The sequence below is a fragment of the Dama dama genome, chromosome 14 (assembly GCF_033118175.1).
Source record: "Dama dama isolate Ldn47 chromosome 14, ASM3311817v1, whole genome shotgun sequence".
NCBI lineage: Eukaryota > Metazoa > Chordata > Mammalia > Artiodactyla > Cervidae > Dama > Dama dama.
The window spans coordinates 63085893-63108908 of NC_083694.1; the positions used below are offsets into that span (position 1 = coordinate 63085893).

At 37.3% G+C, this 23016-nt stretch overlaps 1 protein-coding gene across 3 annotated transcripts in view; it reads left to right on the plus strand.

The window, feature by feature from the left end:
- The window catches only part of HMCN1 (hemicentin 1), a 525163-nt gene that overhangs the window by 96986 nt on the left and 405161 nt on the right, over positions 1–23016 (plus strand). For all 3 annotated transcript variants that reach the window (XM_061160939.1, XM_061160937.1, XM_061160938.1), the window contains exon 2: positions 19861–19931. In XM_061160939.1, the coding sequence (XP_061016922.1) occupies positions 19861–19931 (71 nt within the window). The remainder of the gene's footprint in view (positions 1–19860; positions 19932–23016) is intronic.

The window sequence follows — 23016 nt, forward strand, 5'->3', positions numbered from 1 at the left end:
CTGAAAGAGACACGTGCACCCCAGTGTTCATCGCAGCACTGTTTATAATAGCCAGGACATGGAAGCAACCTAGATGCCCATCAGCAGACGAATGGATAAGGAAGCTGTGGTACATATACACCATGGAATATTACTCAGCCATTAAAAAGAATTCATTTGAATCAGTCCTAATGAGATGGATGAAACTGGAGCCCATTATACAGAGTGAAGTAAGCTGGAAAGATAAAGACCATTACAGCATACTAACACATATATATGGAATTCAAAAAGATGGTAATGACAACCCTATATGCAAAACAGAAAAAGAGACACAGATGTACACAACAGACTTTTGGACTTTGTGGGAGAAGGCGAGGGTGGGATGTTTCAAGAGAACAGCATCGAAACATGTATATTATCTAGGGTGAAACAGATCACCAGCCCAGGTGGGATGCATGAGACAAGTGCTCGGACCTGGTGCATTGGGAAGACCCAGAAGTGAGAGGGGGGATCGGGATGGGGAATACATGTAACTCCATGGCTAATTCATGTCAATGTATGACAAAAAACCACTACAATATTGTAAAGTAATTAGCCTCCAACTAATAAAAATAATTAAAAAAAAAACCTCAACATTTAGAAAACGAAGATGATGACATCTGGTTCCATCACTTCATGGCAAATAGATGGGAAAACAATGGAAACAGTGACAGACTTTATTTTCTTGGACTCCAAAATCACTGCAAATGGTGACTGCAGTCACAAAATTAAAAGACACTTGTTCTTTGGAAGAAAAGCTATGACCAACCTAGATAGCATATTAAAAAGCAGAGGCATCACTTTGTTGACAAAAGTCTGTATAGTCAAAGCTGTGGTTTTTCCAGTAGTCACGTATGGATATGAGAATTGGACCGTAAAAAAGGCTGAGTGCCGAAGAATTGATACTTTAAAATTATGGTGCTTGAGCAGATTCTTGAGAGTCCCTTGGACAGCAAGGAAATCAAACCAGTCAATCCTAAAGGAAATCAACCCTGAATATTTATTGGAAAGGCTGTTGCTGAAACTGAAACTTCAATACTTTGGCCACCTGATGTGAAGAGTCAACTCATTGGAAAAGACCCTGATGTTGGGAAAGACTGAGGGCAGGAGGAGAAGGGTGTGACAGAGGATAAAATGGTTAAACGGCATCACAGACTCGAAGGATGTAAGTTGGAGTAAACTCCAGGGGATAGTGAAATATAGGGACATCTGGCATGCTGCAGTTTATGGGGTTGCAAGGAGTCGGACACAACTTAGCAACTGAACAACAATTTCAAATGCAAATTAAAAGTAAGCTATAATCATGATCCAGATGATATAAAGCATCTGACTTTAAGTCAAATTAACCTTAAACAAAAAGAGCAGTTTATAATGTTAAACAAGATAAAATAACACTTTAAAAGGATTGAAGCATTCATAGCAAAGGTCTAACAATGAAATATATCTATGTACTATTCATAAAACAAGAAAAAATAAGCAGTTTAGAATGAAGAACTTTAATTTTCTTACATAGGGCATAACAGACTAAGTGGCCAAAAATATGTAAATCTCTAAGACCTAGTTAATATTACTAAAAAGATGAATCTAATTGATGTATAAAACTGTTTCCTTAAAACAGAGAGTACATCTTCTCTAGTGACCATTGAATGTTAATAGAAATGAAACATTTGCAGTATGACAAGGAAAATTGCACTAATCATAATACTGTACAACTACAAATTATTAAAGGGCATAAAATTGAAAATAACAAATTAAAACATCTTTCTCTCAAAGTCATGTCAAAAAGGAAATCCAAACTAAGATTAATACAGAAAATAAATATAATAATACAAATACAGCCTGTTTCAGTACCTATGATAATGGATAGATAACTTCCAGAAGAAAAATTATGCATTTACTACTTTGAGTAGTAAGTTAGGAAGCTAGAAGAAAGCAACAAAATCCATCTATGCAAAGCAAAATTATATAACTAAGAAACATAAAGGCAGAAAGAAATGAAATAAATAAGAGATGAATAGTACTTTCCCCTTAGAAAAACTAAAATAAGATTACAAAAAAATGTAGAGAGCAGAAAGAAATACATAATGTAAGAAAGGATAATAGGAAAAATACCTCAAAATGCTGGAAATTTATCTTGTAAGAGTTTGCATTCTAAACTCCAGATGAATAATTTGACAAAATAAATAAAATGGTTAAATTTCTAGAGAGAGATAATTTACTAAAAGGTTCTCTATATTTTATATAGAGAAAATAAAGACAGACAGATTAAGATGGCATTGGCTAGGAGGGCAGAGAAATATATACTCCCATTGACAAAAACACTAGGTCCTAATAATTTCACAAGAAAATTCTACTAAACTCTTTAAAACCTAATGTCAATGGTATTTAAACTATTTCAGGGAATATGAAAAGGAAGTGTATCAAGTTTTAAAATGATGTGAACATGATGTTAATGTCAAAACTTAATAATGGTTACAATTAAAAAGAAACTTTAGATCATTCATAGTCATATTCATGCAAATAACTACACAAAGTCCTAAATTAAATGTTAACAGAATTTAGCACACATTAAAAGAATAAAATATCCTGATTAAGGGAGTTTATTTCAGGAGTATAGTAATGGTCTATAAAAGGAAATCTGTTAACATTACATTTAAGGAGGAAAAAGCACATGATTGGCAACAAAATTTAAAGTTCATACTTTAAAACAGAAAAATCTCTAATTGTGACTAGGTAGTTATTTTAACATGATAAAATATATGTATTTTAATCCAAAATCCAGTATCATACTTAATGTGTAAACGCTAGAAGCATTGTTGCTCATTTTATAACCTGACAATGATGTCCATTGGCTGAGTTTATTTTTGGGGGCTCCAAAATCACTGCAGATGGTGATTGTAGTCATGAAATTAAAAGATGCTTACTCCTTGGAAGGAAAGTTATGACCAACCTAGACAGCATATTAAAAAGCAGACACATTACTTTGTCAACCAAGGTCTGTCTAGTCAAAGCTATGGTTTGTTCAATAGTCATGTATGGATGTGAGAGTTGGACTGTAAAGAAAGCTGAGTGCTGAAGAATTGATGCTTTTGAACTGTGCTGTTGGAGAAGACTCTTGAGAGTTCCTTGGACTGCAAGGAGATCCAACCAGTCCATCCTAAAGGAGATCCGTCCTGGATGCTCACTGGAAGAACTGATGTTGAAGCTGAAACTCCAATACTTTGGCCACCTGATGCGAAGAGCTGACTCATTTGAGAAGACCCTGATGTTGGGAAAGATGGAGGGCAGGAGGAGAAGGGGACAACAGAGGATGAGATGGTTGAATGGCATCACTGACTCAATGGACATGGGTTTGGGGAGACTCCAGCAGTTGGTGATGGATAGGTGCTGTGGTTCATGGGGTTGCAAAGAGTCAGATACGACTGAGCGACTGAACTGAACGGAACTGAATCACAACTCTTTTTTTTTTTTTTTTTAATTAGTTGGAAGCTAATTACTTTACAGTATTGTAGTGGTTTTTGCCATACGTTGACATGAATCAGCCATGGATTTACATGTGTTCCCCATCCCAGTCCCCGCTCCCACCTCCCTCCCCATCCCATCCCTCTGGGTCTTCCCAGTGCACCATCCCTGAGCATTTGTCTCATGCATCCAACCTGGGCTGGTGGTCTGTTTCACCCTTGATAGTATACTTGTTTCAATGCTGTTCTCTCTGAACATTCCACCGTCGCCTTCTCCCACAGAGTCCCAAAGTCTGTTCTGTACATCTGTGTCTCTTTTTCTGTTTTGCATATAGGGTTATCGTTAACATCTTTTTAAATTCCACATATATGCGTTAGTATACTGTATTGGTCTTTATTTTTCTGACTTACTTCACTCTGTATAATGGGCTCCAGTTTCATCTACCTCATTAGAACTGATTCAAATGAATTCTTTTTAATGGCTGAGTAATAGTCCATGGTGTATATGTACCACAGTTTCCTAATCCATTCATCTGCTGATGGGCATCTAGGTTGCTTCCATGTCCTGGCTATTATAAACAGTGCTGTGATGAATATTGTGGTGCACGTGTCTCTTTCAGATCTGGTTTCCTCGGTGTGTATGCCCAGGAGTGGGATTGCTGGATCATATGAATCACAACTCTTATTTAACGTTGTTCTGGAGTACTAACCAGTTCCATCAGATATGAGAGAGAAATCAGAGATGTAAAAAACAGAAAATGATTTGCAGCTTTCATGACTGTATACCTGCTAAACCGAAAGAGTCAGCTGAAAATTCTTACAAAGAGTAAAAAAAAATTCCAAATGGTGGTAAATTACTATACAAAATCAATAACTTCTGTATAATACAAAGTTGCAGCCACTTAGAAGACATAATGGAAGAAAGACCCCTGATTTTCAACATCAGAAAGTATATCTAAATAGCTATAAACTTAGTAAGAAATATGCGCACTTCTGTTTGGGGGAAAAAACTATGAAAAACTTCTAATGATCCCAAAAGAATACTTCAATAATTGGAATAATGCATCATGAAAAATCGAAGCATTTTGTCCATTTGTCCTAATTTATTCTATGAATTTGTGTGACATAGACAAAAGTATCCACAGGAGTTTTTTGAATTAGATAGACTGATCTTCTATTGTCATTAGAAATAAGCACCAATAGCCAGGAAAATTCAGCCAAAGGAGAGTGATGATGTGGAAATTAGCCCCACCTGAGATTAAAACATATTAAGCCTCAGTTATTAAGACAGTGTGGTTCTGGGCATGAAGGAAAAGATTAATGGAAAAGAATATAGAATACATATGTGAATTGTAGTGGCATGTAATATCAGTAGGGAAAAATAGATTTTTCTGTAAATAATTATGAGCCAGCAGGGTACCCATCTGGAAAAAAAGTGAATCCATACCTCACAGCTTACACCAGCAGAAACTTCAAACAAACCATAGATGTCAATCTAAAACACAAACCTTAAAAGTACTAGAAGACATCAGGGGAGAATTTTATATGACTTTAGCATGAAGAAAGTTTTCCTAACTTATGATAAAAACCAGGAACCATGGGGAAAAGAGTAATAAATTTTACTTACTACATAAAAGAAAACTATTTTTACATGACCAAAATTGCCACAAGAGACATTGAGCTAGAGAATACTTTTTGCAACTCATATCACAGACAAAACCTAATTTACTCAGTGTAAGCAGGTTTCGCAGATTGACACGCAGAGAGTAGCAACCCAGTATAAAATTGGACAAAGATCATGGGCGTTTGTTATTTTACACCAGGGAAATTTAAGAGATCTTCCCTGAATACTGTACTATTATGCCCACCCCCTATCCATTATTTGTGTCAGTAGCCTGCTTATTTCCATCACAGCACTGATTCCAACAAGTTGCTATTTTCTCTTTGCTCATTTACTTGTTTTATTGTCTTTTTCATCTGCCATATTGTGAAATCCTCGGGGAAGTGATACATCTGTCTCCTCCTGCTGTAGGATATGAGGCATTCACAATTCCGCTCTAAGTCTGTTCTATTCCATCTTAGAAATATGCCTTCTAAACTTTCTTCCTTATGATCTGTGCCAAACATATTCAGCTTTTGTATAGTAAACTCAATAGATGAGTTGAGATTTGCAGAATTAAAACATCACAAATTCACATAGTAATGGTTGCAATGTGAATTATTTTATCAGGCTTCCAATGGTTAGCTTTAAGCATGGGGTATAATTACCTAATAGGGATTGAAATCTGATTTGTTGAATTAAAAAGTGTTAGAGCTTAAATGTTTGTCAGTTTATTCTTTGGCGCAGTGTGTGCTTTATCAATAACTTCTTTAGAGTCTTGAATTCAATTTCAGTTTCTTTTAATTTTCGTAATTCATCCACCTGATTAACTTTATTGACTTAATTATCATGATGAAATTAATAGTTATGGAGAATGAATGGGCTTCCCTGGTGGCTCAGATGGTAAACAATCTGCCGGCAATGTAGGAGACCTGCATTCTATTCTAGATTGGGAAGATCCTCTGGAGTAGGAAATGGCTGCTTACTCCAGTATTCTTGCCTGGAGAATCCCATGAACAGAAGAGCCTGGTGGGCTACAGTCTATGGGGTTGCAAAGAGTTGTACACAACTGAGCGATTAACAATTTCACACTGTAGAGACCGAATATGCAGTGAAATGAACCTGTTGCATGAAAATTTATTCTAAACCTTAGTGTTGAAACATAATAGACGTTTAGTAAATCACACTTTTTGAGAGTCAGGAATCCCGGTACAACTAAACTAGGTCCTCTGACTCACAAGTCTACAGTCGAGGTACTGACTGGGTCTGTGGTTGTGGCATGGCTTGCCTGAAGAAGGCAATCTTACTCACGTGATTGTTGTCAAGATTGAGTTCTTTGTTGGCTGTTGGCAAAAGACTGCCCTCAGCTCCTTGCCATGGGGTCCTACCTGTAGGATAACAGGGTAGCTCACATGGGTAATTTCCATCAGAGAGCGAGAGAGGGCATGCAAGACAGAGGTAAAATTTTTTAAACCTAATCTCAGTGGTGATGTTTCATTAGTTTTGTCCTATTCTGTTCATTAGAGGCAGGTCATTAAGTTCATCCCATTCTTAAGGAGAGGGGAATACAGAAAGGTGTGAATATCAAATGGTGGGGATCGTCGGAGGCCATTTTAGAGGACATCTACCACATCGGGTTATTTACCAAACAGTTAAGATATGTCGTTAGAAGAATTCAGAGAAGTGACCTCTGAGGACTGAGACACTTAGGAATTTGTTCCAAAAAAAGTTGACACCTGGATTAAATCTTTAATAAAAGTTTGATAAGGGAGAAGGCGATCTCTTATATAGAAAAAATACAAACAAAGGTGTAGAGGTGGATACTTTTCTTGATTATTTTGGGCAGAGTGAACAGATAATATAGCTTTAGTAGTATTTTCGTATAATATATGTTTGGGTATTAATATTTTTAAGTATCATTGAAGTGGAAAGTAAAGATCAAGCATATCTTTTAAATACTTGCTCGTGTAACTTCAAATTCTGAGATCTGATTTAATGGCAAGTATGAGAAATGTTCTATTATCTTCAAAGGCAAGAAAAAGTTTTAGTCATCTGAAAGTTTGACATTTTTTTTCTGAGGCAAGGCAGAAATTAAGGCATGACTTGATAAGAATGTGTGTGTCTGTTAGTCACTCATTCCTGTCCGATTCTTTGTGACCCCATGGACTGCAGCCTGCCAGGCTCCTCTATCCCTGGAATTCTCCAAGCAAGAATACTGGAGTGGGTAGCCATTCCCTTCTCCAGGGGATCTTTCCAACCCAGGGACTGAACCTAGGTCTCTAGCATTCTTTATTGTCTGACCACCAGGGAAGCCCTGATAAGAATGTACTTTACTTTAAAAAAAAAAAAGAGAGAGAAAGAGAGAGAATGTACTTAACTAATGCCTTTTAGAGTTGGAAATTCAAATTCATTAAATCATCTTAAACAGTGAGAAGCACAAGAGAAGTATTATGTTTTACTAAACTCCCAGAGTGAATTTGCTCCTTATAGTAGATTTTTAAAAAAACCAATCATTGTTGTGTGTGTTCTCTTGTGTCTGACTCTTTGCGACCCTATGGACTATAACCTGCCAGCTTCCTCTGTCTGTGGAATTTTCCAGGCAAGAATACTGGAGTGGGTTGCCATTTCCTACTCCGTGGGATCTTTCTCACCCAGGGATCGAACCCATGTGCATTGGCAGGCAGATGCTTTACCACTCCCCCTCCTGGGGAGCCCTTAACCGATCGTAGTACCTACCATAATGTCTTTTACATTGCCGTGAAAGTTATCGACAGTTGCAGCAGTAGCAATAGCAGAGTTAGCGTGTTCAATCCATTCCAAGCACTACATTTGCTTGCTATCCTCATTAAACAACCTCATTAAACACTTCTCACAACAAACCCAGTGTTTTAGGAATGGTTCAGTTTTCCCATACTAAGATGGGGGAAATAAAGTCATGGAGATTTAGGAACTGGATAAAAGTTAAAAACAAAACAAAAAAATATTATGGCAGAGCCTTGATTGTAACCCAAGTAGCTTTGATTCCAGTCCCTGAGCTCTTAAGCAAGATAGCAGACTGCCTCTTAGGTCAAACATTTAGTAAATGAAGGCCATGTGAGTGGACAATTCCAAATCCAGTGTCACTTTTCATCTAGGTTGTATTGATTTTCTGATGGCATTTGAGTCATTTAAGTGCTGTAAATCAGTTTGGTTGGGAACTGCACTTGGTCAAATTGCCTTCCCAGTGTCCCTTCTAATTTTTATTAGTGGATGCTTATAAAATATGTTAATTATTGCATTTTGGTTTGAGTAATATTGTACAAAAAGTAACAACCCTCACCTTGTGGAGTTCAAGTTTTAAACAGAGGCATGTGCTTAGTCGCTTAGTTGTGTCCGACTCTTTGCGGCCCCATCAACTGTAACCTGCCAGGCTCTTCTGTCCATGGATTACTCCAGGCAAGAATACTGGAGTGGGTTGCCATGCCCTCCTCTTGGGGATCTTCCCAACCCAGGGATCTAACCTGGGTCTCCTGCATTGCAGGCAGATTCTTTACCAACGGAGCCGCCAGGGAAGGCTTGATGTAATTGGTTAACAGGAAGGCTGTACAGAGGGAAGAAGAGAAGCATGGGAACTTGGATCTGGGGTATTGAAAACCTGAGATGGAAGACTTCCCTGATAGTCCAGTGGTTAGTATTCTACATTTCCAAATTAGGGGGTGCAGGTTCAGTCACTGGATAGGGAACTAAGATCCCACATGCTGTGCAGTGAGGTTAATCTATCCATCAGGCAGTCACCCTGAGATGCTAAGAAAGGACTGATCACTGTGACATAGGAGAGATGCCACAGCGTCTCTTGTTTTTTATTTGGATGTGTACCACAGCCTTTTGTGCCTGTGGGGACATACGTGTCTTTGCTTATGCGGTAGGGCGTCGATGAGTTGGGAGGAGAGGAACTGTGTTGGCTCTTATGTGGGAGCTTTCCTCTTACCAACCATGGGCACAGGGCACAGACTTGTCTTGGGTTGAAAACGCCTTGGGACCTAGTCACAATGGCATAAAGTAATTAACTTCAGTGACCTTAGACTATGGTAACTTCCAAATCTGAGATGGTTTTAGTTACCAACTAAGGTGAATACTCTGAACTTCTTCCCCATAGGAGAGGTATTTAAATTTAAAATGGAAACTTACATTGATGGAACTTCCCTGGTAGCTCAGCTGGTAAAGAATCCACCTGCAATGCAGGAGACCCTGGTTCGATTCCTGCGTTGGGAAGATACAGTGGAGAAGGGATAGGCTACCCACTCCAGTATTCTTGGACTTCCCTGGTGGCTCAATCAGTAAAGAATCTGCCTGCAATGCATGAGACCTGGTTTTGATCCCTGGGTTGGAAAAATTCCCTGAAGGAGGGCAGGGTTTCCCAGGCGGTGCTTGTGGTTAAGAACCTGCCTGCCAATACAGGAGACAGAAGAGACATGTGTTCGATTCCTGGGTAGGGGAGATCCCGTGGAGGAGGAAATGTCAATCCATTCCAGTATTCTCGCATGGAGAAACCAATGGAAGAGGAGCTTGGTGGGCTACTGTCCACAGGGTCACAGAGAGTCAGACACAACTGAAGTGACTTACCTTGCATTCAAGTTAAACCAGTCCAAAACCATACTAAGGTAGAATGCATGAGCACAACCTCAAGCCTGTATGTGATCAAGTGAAATCCTCTCTTTTTCTTTAATATACAAATACAAATAATATTTGTAATTTATAATATTTACAAATACAAATTTACAAATTACAAATTTGTAAGCTTGTAATTTACAAATACAAATATGAGAAATTTGAAGATGAAATAATCATTCCTCCACTTATTCCAAACATCAGTTTTTTGCTCTGGTGTGACCTTTCAAAATTTGTCCTTATGCTTATCTGCCTTTGTTCATAATTGCAATCAAAGTACCTACAGGTCTGTTTTTTTGGTGTGGGTCATGTTTAATGTTTTTATTGAATTTGTTACAGTCTTGTTTCTCTTGTCTGTGTTCTGATTTTTTGACCATGAGGCGTATGGAATCTTACTTCCAACCAGGGATCAAACCTGCACCCTTGGATTGGAAGGCAAAGTCTTAACTACTGGACTGCCGGGGAAGTGACTTTACCTATAGTTCTGTGTTTGGCTTTTTTTGTTTAATGGCATGTGATAAACATTTACTTGTTTTTTGACATGGAACAATAGTTTAATTGCTGCCTAATATTATTTAGAGACTCATGTTTTTTAATCATTTCTCTATTTTGATACTATTTGTTGCTGTCCTGGCAATGTCAGTCAGTATCTGTTTTCAGTGGATTATAACAGTGAGAAATAACTTTATCACAAGATAACTTTAAAACTTATCATACCTATAATCATATCATACATATAACTACAGTGAATTTCATAAAAGTTGCAACTACTTATAATCTTGAAGAGTACAAATATTCCAGGTTTATTTAGTATGACACTGGTTGCAGTGATAATATTAAAGAAAATAATTTTCTTTCTTACAAGTTACTTCAAATTTGCTATAGCTTATGTCTCTATAGCAAAATATGAGCATTCGTTTCTAGTCTTGTTCTTTTGTTATCCTGTTAATGAATTTTCCTTTCTTTTAGTGATGGTACTTTATAGTTTTTTTGGTAAAAATTTGAATGATTTCTTCAGATAACATGGATTTTAATTTAAATCGGAAATAAATGTTCCCAAATCTGGCTTTATAGCCCTTCTAGGTTTTAACTTTTACTTGGTTTTTATATATTTATATCTATCAATATTTCCCCTTGTGATTTCTTCTATTACTTTGAAAAGGGGAATGTTATTTTTTATATATCTGATATATATATTCTCAGTTAGATTCAGTTGAAGTAATTATAATGGTTATACTGAACCTTTAGCCCTTTGGAGGTTATTTGTACTAGAGACTATAAAATTTGAATTAGAGTTAAATATTTTTTAACATAAATAACCTTATTTTATATAGCTTACCTTCAGATGCTTTTTTGTTTATAATTATTAATTCTTTTCCAGTTTTTACATATTTATTTGTGTATCAGTACTTCTGTCCTTTCAGTTAGTTATGCTTAAGTTGTCCTATTTATGCTTTTTTTGGCCAGTTTTCATTGATAAAATCACCCATGTGCTATTTAGAATACATTAAAGAATATTGTTGCTAAGTATTCTAAAACACAAGTGAAAAAATTCTTTTTGAGATTTTTAATGTATTAAATCCACAGATTAACTTGGCAGAATACATATATTTCAATATTTAGCTTTTCTTTATGTAACCACGGCCTTTTGATTTAAAAAATCTTTTCTGTTTTTCAGTAAAAAGTACTACTTAGTTCGATGTCATGATAAACCTGGAGTGTTCATACTGTTGCTGGGATTGTGGCTGAGCGGTTCCTCCTTTAATCTTGCTGGATCTGACTTGTGTGTTTCTTCTGGACAGCTGGAGGCACCATCTGTAACCAACGATGAGATACAAATTGTATAGTTTGCATAAATCTGCATACTAGTCAAATATTCTGATATTTGCATTTAAAATTGGCATTGCACAAAATGAAGATAGATGGTAAAATTCATGCTAATAGTCTAATCTAGACTTCAGTGGGTTGCAAGGAGGAAGAGAAGATCCTCCCGGCATGGTACCTGCAAAGGGAGCACCCCTGGGTGCCAGAATACCCGGAGATCACATGCAGACCCACGCTGGCCCCTGAGGTCCCTAGGGATACAGGCTGTCAAGTTCCCCCTTGTGCCAGTGGGACCCAAGCACTGTGCTCAGGCTGGAAACAGGTGAAGTTGAGACAGACATCTCCTCTGTTCCTGGCCCCACTGCCTCAACCCTTGTCAGACAGGCAGCCCCCAGGGATTTTTAAACCTTGGTGGTAGGTGCTGGGAAATGCTTGGTGCATGAATTAGGAGTGTATGAAAAGGCTTGTCCCGGCTGAGAGGCTAAGACTTGGCCTCTAGCCTTGACCAACTGTCGCATGCCCACATCCTAACCCTCCCCGTCCTCGTATCCAGGTCCTCGCGGGGTAGATGGGGGATGGTGACAGCCCCAGGAGCAGGGATGGGGCTGCTGGTAGGGCCTGGGCTTTATGGGATTAGAACAGGTGCCCTCTTCCCTGAAGGTGGTTGGGGGCAGGACGGTGGAAATGAGGCTCCAGGTTTGGAGTGCCTGTTACATCTGCCCATTGAACTTTGCTTTGCAAAACACAAATTAAGATAAAATTATTGCAGGACAGTGACTGCAAAGCATTAAAGCCCAAGGCAGGGGTCTTTTTAAGATTAGGGCTTTGTACAACGTACTGGTCATAAGTCCATTCAGCCACCTCTTAGTTTGTAAGATACACCCAGATATTTCTGACTTTCTTATACTCAAGACTTCCACTCTTTAAATGTAAATATTTGCTTTCTCGTGACAATTTGAACCAACCTTAAGGATAGAACGCCTGTTGTTGATTGAGTGAATGCAAGTATTCAGGGAATACCACATGCATATTATATATACAGATACATAAAAGCATCTATATTTTTGCCATGTCTCTGATTCTCATTGTTTGCAGATAAAGTGTTTACTTTATGAATATGGTTTTGGACCACTGAATTACATTTTCCCTGAAAACATGATCGAAGGATTGCATGCATTTGTTTAGTTGTAGAAACAATCAAGCCTGACATTATCTGTTCTCCTAACATGTTGAAATTTCAACAATATTAATGATTCTTTTCTAAGGACTTGCAAGCATTTTTTTTTTTCAAAAATACTTTACTGCTCTTTTTATAATTTTTTTTTTCTTTATCCCTCCCTGCTGCCTAAATTTTTTTTTCCCTGCTGCCTAAATTTATTTGGAAGACCGGTAATGCTAAGGAATTGTCAAAGAGAACAATGAAAACTTTGAAATGAATTGGCATATTTTTTTATATTAAAGTTTAAAACATATTTTTCTGTAAGAATATCATTATTTAAATTTAAAAATATTCTTGAACATAGTATCTATTTTCTTCTTGCTTATTTTCAGAATAACTTAATCACAATGGGAACCTTATTTATTAAATTTGTTAAAATAGCATGACTTAAAATATTATATGTTTTATTATATTTCTGAGTGTGACTTACCAATGCTTGGGTATGTTTTGATGTTTAAATATTTAGGAGTGCAGGCAAAACTGAGAATCTGGATTTTGTTGGGCTATTAAAAATCCCACGGTTGTTTTTGCAAGAGTGCTTGCTGGAGCTCTGGCCAAAGTCCAGTCTAAGCAATAACATCCTACTCAGTATACCTCATGATCCTGTGTCAGTTATTAAGGCATTCTTCTTTGCTTCCTGCTCTAAACAGCTATGAAACATTGCTGAATTCATGTTCATGATTTTTTCTATATCCTGTTCAGTCTAAGTGAAATGACCCTTGCATTATACATATATTATCTACAGTAGTGCTAAGTGCATGTGTTTAAGATTATACAACTCATTGTTAAGTGAATAACCTCTTTGGAAAGTAAAACAGAATGCTATGTATGTAATCAATATTACGTACTGTGCATGAATTCATCCTTGACTCAGATTTTATAAAACACACTAAGTTACATCACTTCATGTCAAAACAATCATTAAAAGTCTTTAAGTGGTCTTGAAAACTACCTTTTTTAATGTGAGTAGGCATGTACTCAATTAAATGAGTCCTGAAATACCTTTGACATTAGCTCAGCTCAAAGTCAGGAAACAGTTCTTTTTTGTGACTTAGATGCAAATCATTTAAAAATGGTGCTGAGCAGCAACATTATAATTAAATGGGGAGAGAGAAATCTGGAAAAAGTATCTTATTAAATTGAAAACAATGATAAGTATAGTTATTAGTCTGATTTTCTATAGCACTGCTAAACAAGAAACATAATTATTAATTTTTATTTAAATAATTTTAATGCTTTAAATATGTGTATATTTATATTACAGTTATGCACAGAAGACATTATAGTTGATTTGTGTAAAATTAATTGAGAGTAGAATTTTTAGAAAGTGAATATGTTGAGAGTCAGCTCATAGAAGGCATTCTGAACAGGCCATGTCCCAGCATCTAGAATTTCTTTGCTCTGATATCACCCTCTGTGAGTTCAGTGTTCTCCTCAAGTCCCAACTCAGACCACATCTTCTCCCTGATGTCTTCACTGTATATTTCCCAAGAGCTCAGGGGTGTCTCTCTGGACACTGAAAATATTTGCCCTTCTCTGAGGCTAGATTAATTTTTCATAACTTGCTATTTTAAAAACTTTTCAACTATATTTAAATTTCCTCTATGGCAAGCACTGTGATTTATATATTTATTTTGACCTTTTGTAATGCTTTGCAAATATTGATTAATTTATAGTGCAGCTTAGGGGTTTTCACTTTTCACACATTTATATACAATTATCAATATAAAACTAAGAGCTACATATTTTTAAAAAGCAAGGGAATTGTAAGCATTGTTATCAAACTATTCACAAAAAGTGTTTGAGACTCCAACAAGAAGCAGTAAATATACCTCTTATTATTAAGGAACCACTTTGAGTAAAGAAAAACTGTAAGGAGCAAAAATCTGTTAGTGAAAAGGAAAAAGGAAGTGAGGAACTGGATATTGATCTTGCCAAGTGAAGCAGTAAAAGAAAATACTACATTGTGAACTTCTTTCCATTTTTTGCTCAAATTCAATTCAGCAACTCAGATTAGGAGAACAAAGGCTGAGATGTTGGAAATAAATCCAACCCATCTGATAAATCCCTAGGAAACGGGAAATAACACAATTAATGAGAAGAGGAAAGACTTGTTTAGAGTTTCAGACATTTTTTTTTTTTTATAAAAAGTTATCTTCTGATGTGTGACGTACTCCTTGTACTTTTAATAATATATATTCCTTACCTTACCTTAATGTTTTTTTTGCTTTTTTAAGTTCAGTGATATGTGGAAAATTGTATATGTTGATTATCTGCATCAATAACTTGATGAAAGAATAAATACTTTTGTGTAAAGAGGAAGTGAACCATTCAGTTGACTAGTCAGTGTCGCCATGCTTATTACGTAGCATGATCTTTAGCTGTAGCCTGGAGGTTCCGTGGTAAAATGAAAAGCACACAAAATGAAGAGTCTGAAGACCTGGCCTTAATCTTTATTCTTTTGTTTCCCTTCTTCTCATCTTCAAATGCTTATTTAGAATCTATTTATAGGTACATCTCCTTAGGCTGATAATCAAGTGAGGGAGACAGAAGGCAATGGCAATCACATATGTGATAGATGCTCTCATGTCACAGGCAGACAGTACCATGGTACCGTTCAAAGGGACTGGCTGGCCTTGACTTACTATCCAACCGTCAATTATTTGTATAATAATATGGGCTTCCCTGGTGGTTCAGAGGGTAAAGAATCTGCCTGCAATGTGAGAGACCCAGGTTCAATCACTGGGTTGGGAAAATCTCCTGGAGAAGGGAAAGGCTACCCACTTCAGTATTCTTGCCTGGAGAATTCCATGGACAGAGGGGCCTGGCGGGCTACAAACCATGGGTTAGCAAATAGTCAGACATGACTGAAAACCACCACCATACCAAACCATAGGTAATAACAGTAATTTGATGAAATACAGAGCTGTTGTGAAAACTTGATATATAGAATTTTTTAAAAAATTAGCATTAGTAAAGATCTTTTTTGTTTTTTCTAATTTGAAATCCTAAATTTTCATTTCCCTTTTGAAATCTCCTTGATTCATTCTGAAAAGTGTTTTTTCTATGTTAGTACTCCCACACTACTTTTTCCATACTTTTCTTTCTGCATTTATTGTGAAAAAGTGAAACTGTTAGTCTCTCCTTGTCCTTGTGTTGGTTACTCAGTTATGTCCAACTTTCTGTGACCCCATGGACTGTAGCCCACCAGGCTCCTCTGTACATGGGATGTTCTAGGCAAGAATACTGGAGTGGGTTGCTAAGCCCTTCTCTAGGGAATTTTCCCAACCCAGGGATTGAACCTGGGTCTCCTGAAATGCAGGTAGATTCTTTACCCTGAGTCACCAGGGAAGCCCCTGTATAGTATGTCATAGTAATTATATCTCAGTAAAACTGGAAGAAAAAAGTTGCTTCTTTTAATCTATTTTCAAATATCCAGGCACATGACAATAAAGAATTCTAGATATTGTGTGCATCAGTTTAGGCACTCCAAACATGGTCTGTTTTGCCTATGCTCCAGAGGAAAGAAGAAAGTTCATAGTGATATAATCGTTGATAGAATGGAGATCTTGGAAAAGAGGAAATGTTAGTGAGCTGTGGAGGTTGCTCAGTGTAGAAAATGTTTTCAGATGTCTTAACCTCTTTCTTCACTACCAAAGTTTTTCAATTTCATCATCTCTGAACCTCAAGTTTTCTTGTCTGTAGATAAGAAAATTGAAGCAAATGATTTTTAATGGCTCGTCAAGCTTGAGGATTCTCTTTGGAGACTGATGGTTGTTTTATATTGGATTGTCCAGAAAGTTCATTTGGATTTTTCTGTAACATGGAAAAAACCAAATGAACTTTTTGACCAACCCAGTGTATTTTTTTGGTGTTATTTTGGTAAGCAACCAGATAAAGTCATTGAATAAAATGGGCTGTGATCACTTATTCTGTTAAATGTTGTGCCCCTTCATTCTTCCCATGTCTTTATTATACAAACATCAGCCAGCATTAATGTATGCTGAAGAAAAGGCAGAACATCCAAGGAGATAGGACTTGATTCATACTTTCTAGAATGAGAGGTGTATGGGCAGATGAAAGACGTGGGAATGGCCATGAAAGACGTGAAGGAAGAGCAGTGTCTTCATGCTAAGCAGTGTGACGAAGCTTGAAGATTAGAGAAATAGAAGAGAGGACCTGTGGTGCTTTGGAGAGTTCACATTCGATTGTATAGGCAATAGAGGGCCATGTTCAGTCAGGAAGAGAAGACAGAGTTAGACCTGTTGAATGTTGTGGAAGGCTTGGCAGGGGCTAAAAGCAACACGAGAAAAAAGGAAGAGAAGAGGAAATTGCTCATGACACAGCTGGTGTCAGGCTCTATTAGATGAAGAGAAAGAGTGAAATGGACACAAGTCCTGAAAGGAAGGTTGGTTTTGCCAAATAGTTATATCATTGCATTCAAAAAAGTTGGAAAAGATGCTTACAACTGGAGGGATATGGCAGCCTAGCAAGGCTTTATCTCTCCTGAGTATTTTTTTTTTTTTTTTTTTTTGGTCTGAGTATTTCTTATAACTGATAAAAGATTTATCTCAAGTGTCCAGTGTGATTTGTATATAAATGGGCTTCAGGAAATATTTCCTGTCTTTGTTGAAAACAGGTGGATATTTGAATCTCTTGATAATTAAATGAAGGCTAATTATCAGTTTTCCTATTTTATAGCATCCGCTAGTCTCCACTATTGAGGAACAGACATGTATCAGGGCTATTTAAAAAAAAATGTCATTGTAAGGAATGTTCTTGCATGTCTGTACTATTTATTTTCATATAATTGATTTTTCTAGTATTCTTTGTATTCCTTTCTGGTTCTTGAGTTTTGAATTCTAGAATTATTTCAGTATTATGCCATGTAGAAGCACAGAAGCTTGATGGTGCTGCTGACAATTTATATGTCAGGGTGTAACTGCCTGGCATATTCTTTGCTGTTTTGCATTCCTCTGCAAAGTATGCCTTTGTTTAGTCTTGAGGGAGTAGTCTTCTCCGATTTTCCATATACTCAGGACATGACGTTTACATAGCTAATGACTGTTCTGCTCTGTATGGAATGCAGATGTTTGCATTTTCACACAGTTTCTCCAATCACCTCTTCATTCCTTTTGCATGGTGCAAGGTGTCTAATCTGTGGTGAAGAATGGAGACATATTTTCGTGTAATTTCTAAGAAAAATTACGTGGGCTATGACAAGCATGTCATGCTTCCTATCCAGTTTACCTCATTTATTTCTAAGATTCTGCAATCTGTTTTTGTATCACATTTAGCATATTATAGAAGGCCTGGCTCATTAATTATTATCCTTTGAAGTCATAAGTCCTTTTCTAACAGTATGCGTTTGAAGCTAATGTCTCATAAAAACTAAATGTTAAGTATTTTTATAATCTTCCTTACATAAAATAGAAGAACTTTCATCCACCCTAGGAATTTAAGATGCTTTGTCTGTACGCATGATACTTGGATGAATTTTAAACTATTACTTAAATATATGGATGTTTCTGGGTTTCCCTGGTGGCTCAGACTGTAAAGAATCTGCCTGCAATGCGGGAGACCTGTGTTTGATCCCTGGGTCCCTGGGTCAGAAGGATCCCCTGGAGAAGGGAATGGCTACCCACTCCAGTATTCTTGCCTGGAGAATTCCATGGACAGAGGAGCCTGGTGGGCTATTGTCTGTGGGGTCGCAAAGAGTCGGACACCACTGAGCGACTAACATATGGGTGTTTCCAGGCTTCCCTGGTGGCTCAGATGGTAAAGAACCTGCTTGCAATGCGGGAGACCTGGGTTTGATCCCTGGATTGGGAAGATCCCCTGGAGAACAACAGCATAGCAACCCACTCCAGTATTCTTGCCTGGAGAATCCTCATGGACAGAGGAGACTGGTGGGCTGCAGTCCATAGGTCACAAAGATTTGGTCACGACTGAGCGACTAAGCACACACACATGGATGTTTCCTGGGGGAAGTAATTGATACATGTAGAGGCCAATTTCAGCTTGTCTATTTTAAAGGTTAATTTTTTTTTTTAAAGAAAATGGTCTTTGCAGATTAAAATGTTTACTATTAAATAAACATGCTCTATGTGTATGTATCTATATTTATATCTCTATCAATTTAACCCTACTGGTATCTGGACTTCTCTTCACCTGGCTTAGGTCTTGGTTTTCACCAGGAAACAGTCCCCCTACTTGTTTCCACTTGAAACAATGGTTTGTACGTTATATTAGGACAGTTGTGAGGGTGGCAGTGACCGCAGAGGTAATTATTTTCATCAAAGGTGTTGAGGAGAATGGTGATAATGAGGGACAGCAACCCCAGCTGTGGCAAATGAAGTGGTAGCAACTGTGTTTGAACTTTCAATATCATTGTATCTGTGCTTCTGATCTTCCTATCTGTGGACAAAGAAGGGTCATTTGGCTTTTTTTTTTTGTTTAGTATTAAATGTTTTATTTGCAAACAAGTTTACAATTTGTAGTTGACAGATCAAAATTAAAAGATGAATAAGTGATTAATTTAGAATTCAACAACAAAATAGTTGCTCCATAAATAGTTGCTCTCCACTGACTGGTGAGAGTAAAAAGAGACTGAAACTGATGCCTCCTGATTCTTTCCCCTGTGACATTTTAACTCCCTCTTTGCATTTTCCTGATGGCTCAGCTGGTAAAGAACCTGCCTGCAGTGTGGGAGACCTGGGTTCGATTCCTGGGTCGGGAAGATCTCCTGGGGAAGGGAAAGGCTACCCATACCAGTATTCTGGCCTGGAGAATTCCATGGACTGTTTAGTCCACGGGTTTGCAAAGAGTCGGACACGACTAGGTGACTTTCACTTTTTGCATTTCCTAAGGCTAAAAATTCACTGTTTTAAGTATGCATCATTTATGACAAATTTTCAAGTAGTCTTTGGTAGCTATAAATTGAGAAATGGTCTTTGTTGTTTTCTTGACTATTTCTACTTGTTCAATTAACTGTACAGTGCATAGTGAAAGGACATTTGCAACCACAGTACGCTAAAGACCTTAATGCTATTGAGCACTATTCTTGACTTACGTCATTTTTATCTCCACAGAAATTGGCCCAGTAACAGTTACCACAGATCCCAAGAAATTTCAGTATGAGCTCAGAGAACTCTATGTTCAGGTGAGTGCTTTCTTTTCATTTTATTTCTTTCAGGGGAAAGGAAAATCATGAACTTTTGGCTGACCATCTTCAGTTTTAAGCCTGAAAGTAATAATTGTTAGTTTTTAAATTCCTTTTTTTTTTCTATTTATTTTTTTTTATTAGTTGGAGGCTAATTACTTCACAACATTTCAGTGGGTTTTGTCACACATTGATATGAATCAGCCATAGATTTACACGTATTCCCCATCCCGATCCCCTCTCCCACTTCCCTCTCCACCCGATCCCTCTGGGTCTTCCCAGTGCACCAGGCCCGAGCACTTGTCTCATGCATCCCACCTGGGCTGGTGATCTGTTTCACCATAGATAGTATAGATGCTGTTCTTTTGAAATATCCCACCCTCACCTTCTCCCACAGAGTTCAAAAGTCTGTTCTGTATTTTGGTGTCTCTTTTTCTGTTTTGCATATAGGGTTATCGTTACCATCTTTTTAAATTCCATATATATGTGTTAGTATGCTGTAATGTTCTTTGTCTTTCTGGCTTACTTCACTCTGTATAATGGGCTCCAGTTTCATCCATCTCATTAGGACTGATTCAAATGAATTCTTTTTAACGGCTGAGTAATATTCCATGATGTATATGTACCACAGCTTCCTTATCCATTCATCTGCTGATGGGCATCTAGGTTGTTTCCATGTCCTGGCTATTATAAACAGTGCTGCGATGAACACTGGGGTGCATGTGTCTCTTTCAGATCTGGTTTCCTCAGTGTGTATGCCCAGAAGTGGGATTGCTGGGTCATATGGCAGTTCTATTTCCAGTTTTTTAAGAAATCTCCACACTGTTTTCCATAGCGGCTGTACTAGTTTGCATTCCCACCAACAGTGTAAGAGGGTTCCCTTTTCTCCACACCCTCTCCAGCATTTATTGCTTGTAGACTTTTGGATAGCAGCCATCCTGACTGGCGTGTAATGGTACCTCATTGTGGTTTTGATTTGCATTTCTCTAATAATGAGTGATGTTGAGCATCTTTTCATGTGTTTGTTAGCCATCTGTATGTCTTCTTTGGAGAAATGTCTGTTTAGTTCTTTGGCCCATTTTTTGATTGGGTCATTTATTTTTCTGGAATTGAGCTGCAAGAGTTGCTTGTATATTTTTGAGATTAATCCTTTGTCTGTTTCTTCATTTGCTATTATTTTCTCCCAATCTGAGGGCTGTCTTTTCACCTTACTTATAGGTTCCTTTGTAGTGCAAAAGCTTTTAAGTTTCATTAGGTCCCATTTGTTTAGTTTTCCTTTTATTTCCAATATTCTGGGAGGTGGGTCATAGAGGATCTTGCTGTGATTTATGTCACAGAGTGTTTTGCCTATGTTCTCCTCTAGGAGTTTTATAGTTTCTGGTCTTACATTTAGATCTTTAATCCATTTTGAGTTTATTTTTGTGTATGGTGTTAGAAAGTGTTCTAGTTTCATTCTTTTACAAGTGGTTGACCAGTTTTCCCAGCACCACTTGTTAAAGAGGTTGTCTTTTTTCCATTGTATACTCTTGCCTCCTTTGTCAAAGATAAGGTGTCCATAGGTTCGTGGATTTATCTCTGGGCTTTCTATTCTGTTCCTTTGATCTATATTTCTGTCTTTGTGCCAGAACCATACTGTCTTGATGACTGTGGCTTTGTAGTAGAGTCTGAAGTCAAGCAGGTGGATTCCTCCAGTTCCATTCTTCTTTCTCAAGATTGCTTTGGCTATTCGAGGTTTTTTGTATTTCCATACAAATTGTGAAATTCTTTGGTCTAGTTCTGTGAAAAATACCGTTGGTAGCTTGATAGGGATTGCATTGAATCTATAGATTGCTTTGGGTAGAATAGCCATTTTGACAATATTGATTCTTCCAATCCAGGAACACGGTATGTTTCTCCATCTCTTTGTGTCCTCTTTGATTTCTTTCATCAGTGTTTTATAGTTTTCTATGTATAGGTCTTTTGTTTCTTTAGGTAGATATACTCCTAAGTATTTTATTCTTTTTGTTGCAATGGTGAATGGTATTGTTTCCTTAAATGTCTCTTTTTGTTTTTTCATTGTTAGTATATAGGAATGCAAGGTATTTCTGTGTGTTAATTTTATATCCTGCAACTTTACTATATTCATTGATTAGCTCTAGTAATTTTCTGGAAGAGTCTTTAGAGTTTTCCATGTAGAGGATCATGTCATCTGCAAACAGTGAGAGTTTCACTTCTTCTTTTCCTATCTGGATTCCTTTTACTTCCTTTTCTTCTCTGATTGCTGTGGCCAAAACTTCCAACACTATGTTGAATAGTAGTGGTGAGAGTGGGCACCCTTGTCTTGTTCCTGATTTCAGGGGAAATGCCTTCAAGTTTTCACCATTGAGGGTGATGCTTGCTGTGGGTTTGTCATATATAGCTTTTATTATGTTGAGGTATGTTCCTTCTATTTCTGCTTTCTGGAGAGTTTTAATCATAAATGAGTGTTGAATTTTGTCAAAGGCTTTCTCTGCATCTATTGAGATAATCATATGGTTTTTATCTTTCAATTTGTTAATGTGGTGTATTACATTGATTGATTTGTGGATATTAAAGAATCCTTGCATTCCTGGGATAAAGCCCACTAGGTCATGGTGTATGATTTTTTTAATATGTTGTTGGATTCTGTTTGCTAGAATTTTGTTAAGGATTTTTGCATCTATGTTCATCAGTGATATTGGCCTGTAGTTTTCTTTTTTTGTGGCATCTTTGTCTGGTTTTGGAATTAGGGTGATGGTGGCCTCATAGAATGAGTTTGGAAGCTTACCTTCATCTGCAATTTTCTGGAAGAGTTTGAGTAAGATAGGTGTTAGCTCTTCTCTAAATTTTTGGTAGAATTCAGCTGTGAAGCCATCTGGTCCTGGGCTTTTGTTTGCTGGAAGATTTTTGATGACAGTTTCGATTTCCTTGCTTGTGATGGGTCTGTTAAGATCTTCTATTTCTTCCTGGTTCAGTTTTGGAAAGTTATACTTTTCTAAGCATTTGTCCATTTCATCCAAGTTGTCCATTTTATTGGCATAGAGCTGCTGGTAGTAGTCTCTTATGATCCTTTGTATTTCAGTGTTGT